The sequence below is a fragment of the Pinus tabuliformis genome, chromosome 8 (genome assembly GCF_031772625.1).
Source record: "Pinus tabuliformis cultivar Carrire ecotype Pingquan chromosome 8, CPIR1, whole genome shotgun sequence".
NCBI classification, from domain to species: Eukaryota; Viridiplantae; Streptophyta; class Pinopsida; order Pinales; family Pinaceae; genus Pinus; species Pinus tabuliformis.
The window spans coordinates 115662182-115672452 of NC_142294.1; the positions used below are offsets into that span (position 1 = coordinate 115662182).

Consider the following 10271-nt stretch of genomic DNA (forward strand, 5'->3'; position numbering starts at 1 on the left):
ACAAAGGCAGTGCTACAAGCTATCCTAGTCTTTATGCTATAAACTCTCCCAGCTCCAAAAGGAGTATTACAACAATTTAGAAATATCCAAAGAGACTTTCTTTGGGGCAAAGAGGAAACAAGGAAAAAATGGGCTTTAGTCTCATGGGAGAAGATCTGTAAACCCAAGAACCAAGGAGGCCTAGGATTGGACGATCTAGAGATTCTCAGTAAGTCTCTAGGAGCCAAACTTTGGTGGCGGTGGGTCAAGGATCCTAAGGCTCAATGGGCAAGCATCTGGAAAGAAAAATATGCCAGTGCTTGGCCTTCTTCTGATATCATAAGAATGTCTGGAAACATGAAGGGCTCTCCCATATGGAACAAGGCCTGGGAGAACAGAGAGGTGGTTCAAAAAAACAGTTTCTGGGAAATCAGAGAGGGAGATCTGGCACTATTCTGGGAGGACAAATGGCAACAAGAACCAACACTATTGAAAGAGGAATTTTTGGGCCTCAAGCACGAGACAGACAACCAAGGATTAGTGAAGGTAAAGGACTTTTGGGAGCATTCTCACAATACAGGAAAATGGAGAACCTGGAGGAAAATAGATGGTAGAGAGGACAGAACCCTCAACAGTAGAGCAGAGACCCTTAAGAGGATATTGGATCAGAGGATGATTTTAGTTACTGAAGGGCAGGATCAGCTAAGATGGGGTAACAACAAAGCGGGCAACTTTAATATTAAGGAAGCAAAAGATATTCTTCTTGGGTTGGAACCCCAAGCTTCGGATAGAACTTGGCAGAAGCTATGGAGGCACAAAGGCTGGATGAAGATCAAAATCTTTATGTGGCTAGTTCACCATAGGAAAATCTTAACCTGGGATAATATTAGAAAGAGGGGTATGCTGGGACCCTCCAGATGCCAGCTCTGTGAGGCTCAAGGGGAGACTATGGAACATCTTCTCAATAGCTGCATTTTCACCTCCAGGTTATGGGATATTTTTGCCACCATCTTCAAGCAGTCCGATAGAGACAAAGAAAGTATCACTAACACCCTAAACAATTGGAGGAATACTTTTTCGGATTATGAAGTTCTCAACTCTGCCTGGGCTCTTTTGCCAAGTTTTATTATATGGAATGTGTGGAAAGAAAGAAACAAAAGAATCTTCAAAGAAGAGAAGAATTCCTCTCTTCGCCTGTTGGAGCAGATCTTGAAACAGCTTAAGGAGACAATCAGCACCACAGTAAGGGATCTCCCCAAAAATCCACTCTCAGAAGCAAAGTTAGCAATTCTCAGGTAGTTAGGCATGCAGGGGCTCATTCCACAAGGTCTAGACAAGAAAATAATTATGAGGGAAACGGTTAAAGAATTCTGGAATCCTCCCCCGAAAGGTTTTTTGAAGTATAACATCGATGGTGCTTCAAAGGGTAATCCGGGATTGGCAGGCTTTGGAGGAGTTCTTCAGGATGAATCAAGAAGCATCATCTCCCTCTTCCATGGTCACTTAGGAAAAGCCACCAACAACATGGCGGAAGAAATGGCCTTGGAGCAATGCTTAGATTTTCTGCAACAGGACAACTGCCAAAATGTGATAATAGAAGCTGATTCAGAGCTAGTCATCAACGCGGCCAAGAGAATCAGTCATGGAACAGTGCTGGAAAAAGTTACAAAACATTGGAGGTTAATACGGGTTCTCCATAAAATTCAGGGACATCTTCAGGGACTACTCACTTAGATTCACCCATGTGCGCAGAAAGGCCAACAAATTGGTGGACATTCTAGCCAACCAAGGTGTCAGTTGCAAGGATAGCAGAATATCGATGGATTTGCTTGCAATGTCGCAAAGCCACCTAAGGGATCTTTGCCATATCCAAGGGGAAGAGGACAAAGAAGTGTATAAGAGCAAAACTAAGGAAGCCAATTCGCAATGAGCAAATCTCTGCAAGAATCACATTGTTGGTCAGACAGGTCTACAGTGGAAGATTGTCCAGGATCGGCCTTAGCAGCGATGGTAACCATTACCCTGAAAACCCCCGAAGTCTAGCGCAAGGTTTTCTCAGTTAGGAGAGAGATTGAAAGTAAGAATCGACAACGTCTGTTCTGGCGGCAACATTTCTCATTTAGCTAGTGGCGGGAGACAAAACCGCTTCCCAAGTGGTTTCGGAGCGATCGCACCGCTTTCAAGCCAAAGGTGGTTATGAGCGATGCCATACAACTCATGACACTTGGATGAGGGTGGGGTCTGAAAACCACCGTCATCGCATACTAAAGTTCGATCACTTCAGCCGTGCGATATTAAGCTTCGTCGTTCGATTTAGCAAGGCCAATCAATGATCTGGATTGAGCGAGCGGTTTGGTGGGGTCCGGGGGTTGACCATCCTGCTTCTTCATGAGGAGATATACATCTCCGACGTCAGATTGAAAGAGAAAATTGGACAGCAACGATTAAGAGGCAAGTTAGGTTTTTGTTGGCGCGGCTATATGTGGGGAGGGTTCAAGTGCCCTGTGATCCCCGTTACCTATCCTTGTTTGTACTCAAAAGGGTTGGGAGGGTACTTTTTGGGGTTTGAGGGCTGGGATTCAGTCGGGCATTTGCCTATTTTGCCTTAAACCACTCAGTATGGTGGATTTGTGTATATATTGTAAATTATGTTTGATTTAATGCAATAGAAGACACGACTCTTGTTTTAGCAAAAAAAGAAACTCTGCACACAACTACTGCTGCTCTTCTAAGAAAATTCGAACTTCTTGGCTATAAGTCCCCTGAGGAAAGAATTCCTTCCATGTGTGCTCTTCCTCCCTTATGATGCTATTTTGCACTAGCAAATTGCTGCAAAATATCTTCCCAGGTGAAGATCTGCTCTGCAAGGAAACTGCTGCTAGTCCCTCTGCTTTTGTCAATCTTCGATTTGGAAAATTTAGTTTCTCTGTCGACTTTCTTAGAGATAAATTTCCTCAAAAAATTGGCCTCGTGGCCCAAGGGACTTCACTTCCTTAGAGGGTTTTGAACTGCTGCCTACGCAGAAATTCGAACCTCCTTCTCCTCTTCTGCTTCTGAGCTCTCCGGCTTCTATCTGTGCTCTGATACCATGTGAAAATTCAGTGACCCCGAATCCTACAACAACAACTAATAATGTTTGTTGTATTTGTTAAATTAATCAAACAAATTACTTGCAGTTTCCTATGGCAAATATCGAAACATATACACAGCAGCCTTCACAAATACAATAATGCGAAAGAAATAAAACACTGGAAGAATAGATGCACACATACAATAATACACTGTTATTTTTGGACTAGTGTCCCTGGAAAAACCCGACTTGGGAAAACTGGTGCAACAACCGAGTTTTTTATTATTATGCAGTAGTAAATCTAAGTACAAATCTATGGATGCTCAAATCTAGCAATCCATACAGAGAAAATCACTGACAGAAGTCTAGTGAGAAAATTCTCACTTCCACCGGTGATCCAAAACTGACCTTAGCTCAAGATGAGCTACTCCTTGCTGCCTTTACGCTGCCTCTGCGTCACCCTACGCAGATCTGTGTCAGCCTTGCTTGGACCAACGTCTCTCACACTCTGTTGATCAACTGCTAGTCTGGAAATTCGATCTTCTGGCCTCTTGGCTCCCACTCTGGCTCCTTCCACTGAATCTTGGCTTCTCCTTAGCAAAATACAGATCTCTCTCTGAAGCTTTGCGCTGCCTCTTTGCACTTCGTCAGCCTCTCTGTGGAGTACGCTGTCTCTCTACTATGCACTCACCGGATTGAAAAAACTTACTTCCTGCCTTACTATCCCTGCCCCTCTCTCACTGCTTCGAAACTACTGAATCACCTCCGGCAACACACAACTGCCACTCTGGAGTTATATTTCCCAACAATATCGAACTGCTGGTGGCTCCAAGTGTGTTCTCCAACCCCCATTGGATTTCTTATAATCTCTCGTTGAGGCTTCAACAACCAAGATTAAAACATAATCGATGGCTAAGATTAACTAGAACTCGATCCATGTCTTCTTCTAGAAAATTTCACCATGACTTAATTAATACCTTTTAATTAATCAGTTTTCCTAAGTTTAGACCTAGGCACCATTGAAAGAGATTAATTATTTTAATTAAGTCATCTCTATGTGGAATTTCCAGAAACGATTTTTGGGTTTTGGAGAATACATGTATTCTAGCCTCTCCACCAAATTCCGTGGCTAGAACACCACTGATGCTACAAAAATCAACAAACTCCTTGAGCGTTGCCACAAAGAACACACCTTGTGGGGTTCAAGATTTTTCCGACAAGTCTTGGGTGTGCAAATCTGTGGACAATAGGGCTCCATGGGCTGATGCTGGAGTTCATAATTCATAGATGGAATTTAACTAATGCGAGAGTTTTATGGGTTAATTCATAGATGTGGTTGAGCTAATGCGAGAGCTTTAGGGGGTTACAAACTTACATGTTGGTCACAGGGTGTTTAACTCTCATTGTGAGCACGGTGGTTCATGGGAAGAGACTTGATGTGTATTTGTTACACCTAGAGTCTAGGCTGTCAACACCTACCCTGCCCCACACACAAAAAAAAGCCTTCCAAATTGTCGCATTTTATATAAAAGTGGGGATTGGTGGAACGTTTATGAGATGCACTACAAAACCCAAAAATTGTTTGGTAGAATTCACCCAAATCATATGCCAATTGTGTGCTCAAAGTCAAGGTTTCCTATTTTGGCTTCAGGGCTTCTAGCTACACCTAAATTGTTCATTGCTGGTAACACCTTTCTGAACTGTGAAAGGCACTGGGTGATATTCATCAGGTGATAAGGAACCCTATTTTAAACAATCTCAAACAATAATTCTATTTTTGGATTTGGTTCTTGAACAGAAATAGTGAACTGTAACCCTGAAAGTGGCTCTGAATGCCCATCCTTGGTACAACCACTCAGTGCATTTATTTCAATTTTCTGATATTTGAGCTTCTCCAAAATCTGTCTCACCTGTTCACCTGGAAGCAAAACAGTGTGCACTTATAAGGCAAAACCTTTACAGGTCATGCCTCTGAGAGGGAATAGTACAATAAGTTCTGCTGTCAGTGGAATAGGTTTTTTGTGTCATCGATCTGAATAAAATCACTGCAATATATAATTTGTTTGTATTAATAGGACTTAGTATATGAAATATGTTAATAACTGGTTATTTTTTATTTCTAGTCATGTCTTATTGCTTTGTCCTGTTAGAAGAAGTGCATCTGCTATTTGTGCCTTTATCTGTATATGCCTAATGGCAGATTACAACTATCATTGGGTGTGTTACAAATTACAGTCGAATTGCATTGCTGGCCTTTGTACCCATTTTAAGAAGTAGCTCTTTATCAGCCTCAACTGTCCTCTATTCTTTATCCTCCTTCCTTCTCACTGTTTCATTAACTACCAACGTTTCTCTGCTATGACCCCTCACATCTCTGCTTACTTTTCGCGAAAAAAATCTCCTATTCCCACTGTCACTTCATTCTCACCACTACTAAATTGTTCTTTTTCCACCCTCTATGTTTCCCATTTACTTTTTGCGTCTCTATTTATCATTTTGCGTTCTCTGCACTTCATTCCCTAATCAAAGATTGTCTCTGATTCTAGGCAATCTTTTACAATCCGATCAATTGGCAGCAGCATTTTTCCTGCGCTTACTCCATACCTGTTGTATTCCTGGTATCTGTTGCCTCTTTGCCCTCATTTCTCAGACATTTTTCGATATTCCTCATTCAGATTAGTCTCTGAAGTTTGAAACACTCTTCTTGTTTTTAATCTGCACTGCTTTATTTTCTTTGCATCATCCATTTTCTTCTGCTGCTAGCCACATATTTTTGATTTGTAGCGTCATCTCACAGGCGTTGCTGCCTCAAGATGCCCCTTTGGATAAAAACCATTGAATAAGTTCAAAATCTAGTGTTTAATACGCCCTCGAATAAGATCAAAGTCCAGTCTTTAATGGGCATATCCAGAAATAGATTTTCACAGTATATTCCCAATATTGCATATTTTATCCTCACAAAACATGGCAATTTCCTTGGAAGTAAACTCAAATTTTGAATAGAATTTTAGAATGTTATCCTCTTGATAGACATCGTTTGTTCAAGATCCTTTTAATTGCTGACAGGATATATTTTAGACATGATGTCTGACAAATGTTTTGAGTTCCTAACCAAGAGTATGATATCCTGTTAACTAGTGGAGAAGTTTTCTAATTCAGGTTTGAGGATGAACCTTTCCAGGATAGAAGACATGATGTACCTGTTCTACGTATTAGAACTATGTAGTATTTGCTATGTAGGGTCATGTATTGTGGTTGTGTCCTCTCTGAATGGGTACTTCTGTATTATTTATATGACCCCTATCATTGTGCATTCATTATTCCTTGTATTTCCTATTAAATATAATTATCAGTTTGCCCGCTGGACTGCATTACCTGGTGCCTTTGCCTGTGTATACCTTAATGGCACCCTGTAACTAACCTCGGTATGTGACATGCATGAAACTTGGTTTTGCTTGCAGGACATGATTTTCTTCAGAGTCTTCCGTTGTTTAGAATCTGAATTTAGGTTCATAATATAGTGCATATCAATTATTTTCCACCAGTGCCTTTTGTATCTCTTGTGGAATTTGTTTTAGCGTTTTCAAATATTCAAAGTGTCACCTCTCAGATGAAACATGCCATAAACCTCTGCAGTTTGTTTATAATATTATATATAGAGATAGCATTCGCTGTTTTCCACTTACTAGTGAATTGATGGAAATAGGAAACAAAAGAGTGGTTAGCTAAAGGGAAAATAACACTCTCAGGAAGGTAGAAAATAACATACACAATATCATTGATTTTTTCTCCAGTGTTTTATTTGCATGGCATAATCTGGATAAATCTTTAGAAAACGTGACATGTTGGGATGGCTATTTATAGTCTGTTCGTTGAATTTCAGGTTGAATATGAAGGGCCAAGACATTGTAAGGATTCTAGGGGAGCCAGATGATAAAATGGGAGGTGGACGTGGAGGGCCAATTTCTTTAGCTTACAAGGATAAAGGATTACAAATTAACTTCATTGGTTCCAACTGGGAGGACAGAGATAATGAAGCTGATTCCGTCACTATACATGAACCAGTGGGATCTTGAAATGTTATGGTTCATGTGTTGCCTAAACATTGAACATATGTTGTTAAGGTGCAATAAATTTCTTTGGATCTGGCATTGGATTTGAAAATGCATGTAACATATATGTTGTGTTTGCAAAACATAAATCATAGTACAAATTAGTGCAATTATAATTAAGAAACCTAGCATAAGCAACGTGATGCAAGAATTTTCTATTGAGATCCTGCACCATGAGGCATTTGGTGAAGGATGAAGGTAAGCATAGAGGAAATTTTACTGTGATAATATAGATTAAATGGAAAACTAACAGCACAGTTTCAGAATTGTCGAATGTTGTTGTAACCAACTCTTAGATTGCCCCAAAAGGTTCAAATTGCAAAGACAATGATGGAAACATTGTTGTAAAAAAATCCCTAATGTCACCTACTCTTGTAATGCAGCTAAGGACAACAATCGGCTAAGCATTGATCTGACATTGTACATGCTTTCTATTATTCAAAGGAGAGGAAGAAGGTGACAAGACGATCTAAATTCAAATATCATAGTTGTTGAACATAGCAGTAAACTAGGGAAGACATTCAAATTTGCTTGGAATACTGTTGGTGTGATCGATATAGAACTGATTAATGGATTTGATCTCACAAATGGATCTCAATGTTATATAAAAATTAAGTATTTTGTAAACTATTTAGTTAATTAGGGCATAGGGCATGATCGAAGATCATGCCCATTCGCCAAGAGGCACGTAGGGCTGTATTTATGCTGGGGCCTCTCATCCCGTAAATTATCAATTCATTTCATTATTAATAAAATACCTATTTTTATGACAATTGCTGGTTTGTCTCCTGCATTTGGTATCAAAGCCCAGGTTCGATTGCTGGCATTCTTGCTGCATACGACCTCTTCTACTCAGTCGTCCAATGCAGCGTTCCAACACTTCCACTGCACTCTGGTTACCTACCGTCATCGTCTGTACCGTCCGTTGTCGACCTCCCCTGATTGTTGTTCTGTTCGTGTGTCATTCGACCCCCCCGTTGTTCTCTCCGCCTTCAACCTGCACCATCTACCCGTCCAGATCGTGACTCGTCCGTCTTCTTGGCCGCAGATCGACTGACGCATGTCTGAACCACTAAACAAAACAACGCCACATTTTTTTATTGGGTAACGTGGCATTAAAATTACAATATATATATAAATTAATTAATTTGATTATATAATGAAATTATTTTTATAACATATAGTTTTTTTAAATAACTTTAATATATATATATATATATATATATATAGAGTCAAGTTACGCCGGATAAGTATACTCCGCTGCATACCAGATCAATGGCTGCATCAATGTCGATGGCCGATTTCAATAAAAAACTACTAGAACTTGAGGCTAAGGTGACTGAACATGGCGAAAAAATCGAGACATTGCAGGGCACAACAAATGGAATAAAGAGTCAGCTTGAGGAGAACAAGAATGAATTTAAAAAGGATCAGACAGACCTTTCAGTTAAGATGGATCAAGCTATGGTGATGTTCGGTTGTATTTGTACTAGCCTAAAGATTAAACCCGATCAAATGCCCCAGAATAATGAGGCTACTCAACATCTCAATTCTCCACATTCGTCAAAATCATCAGATGCACATGAGAAACCCGAGTCACTAATCAAGGAAATAGTAACACGAATTTTCAAAATAAGCAACTCTGGAATCCATACACCAATATGTCGTTTTCAAATCAATACCCTTTTTTCGCTCCGTCGTTAGTGACATATTAACAAAGAGCAAAAATCGAGCTACCCAAATTCGACAATAACAAAAAATGCAACGTTGCTTGGCTCAATAAAGTAGAAGAATATTTCGAGATTTACGATATTAACAATGATGATAAAAAGATCAGGGATGCTTCCATGAAAATGGAAGGCGATGCATATAATTGGTATATGTGGTGGAAGAAGGTGAGACTTGCTATCAGTTGGAGAAAATTTAAGGATGCATTCTTTAAAAGGTTCTAAGGTGTCAAGGAAGAAGAGTTCTTTTCAACAATCACTAGATTGCGACAAAAAGGAGATGTGGACGAATACACTCGAGAATGGTAGACTTTAGCAACACGATTTCCTGGATTATCAGAAACTCGTCTAATCCAATCGTACACCTCCGGTCTAACCCATCTACGAGCAAAACTTGAGCTTCATGACATTACATCGATAGAAGTAGCAAGACAGAAAGAAAAAATTGCTAAAAAGAAATTTGAAAAGATGTCGTGGTCAAACGCTGAAAAAGTATATTCAAGACGAAGATTTCCCTAGTCTGCGAATACGGATAACATAAAATATGTTCCACCACATCTTCTTGAAGGAGAAAAATCTAACGTGGAAATGCAAAGGATGAAAGAGGGCAAGTGCAAATGCTATGGCGAAAAGTGGGACCCTAAACATAGGTGCGCTAAAAGAAAAGGACCAAGAATATGCATAACTGTGAAACAACAAATGCTTCAGACAATGATTAATCAGACGTAGAAGAAATCGAAGATGCCCAAGAATTCTCTCCAGAACTAGACGATGAAAGCATTCTGCAAGTGTCACTATTGGCTATGAGAGGTATGTCACAACCCCAAACATTAAAATTAAAAAGTCATATCAAGAAGAACAATGTAATGGTTCTCATCAACACCGGTAGCACCCACAATTTTTTGGACTCTACCATGGCGAAGAGACTCAACATTTTCACATTTCCCATGCCCGACATGAAGGTGATGGTAGCCAACAGTAATAAGTTCAAAAAGGTAGGGAAATGTCATAAAGTCAAATTGCAGATTCAAGACTTTAATTTAGAATCTTCATTCTATACTGTACTGTTGATTTGGGGTAGCATCGGATGTGCTCTAGCCACGAAAATTGGTGGAGAGGCTAAGGCATATGAGATCTCCAATACCTAGAAAGGGTTTGGGCAGATTCTAAACAGTTTGGGAGATATTAAAATAATTAATATTTTTAATAGAGTCCTTGAGTCTAAACTTAGGGAAAATAAAATATTAATGTGTATTAATATAAAACTGTGTTAGAATGGTCCAAAAGTCATGGATCAAGCCAGATTTAATCTTAGCTGTTGATTAGGGACTCAATCTCGGTCGTTGATTTGTCAACAAGAAAAGTATAAAAGGAGGTTTGAGG

At 39.7% G+C, this 10271-nt stretch overlaps 1 protein-coding gene across 1 annotated transcript in view; it reads left to right on the forward strand.

The window, feature by feature from the left end:
- The window catches only part of LOC149234393 (uncharacterized), a 53011-nt gene extending 45688 nt beyond the window's left edge, over positions 1-7323 (forward strand). The window contains exon 2 of the mRNA XM_089371824.1: positions 6933-7323. Within this exon, the coding sequence (XP_089227950.1) occupies positions 6933-7125 (193 nt within the window). The 3' untranslated portion in view covers positions 7126-7323. The remainder of the gene's footprint in view (positions 1-6932) is intronic.
- Positions 7324-10271: the final 2948 nt, after the last annotated feature.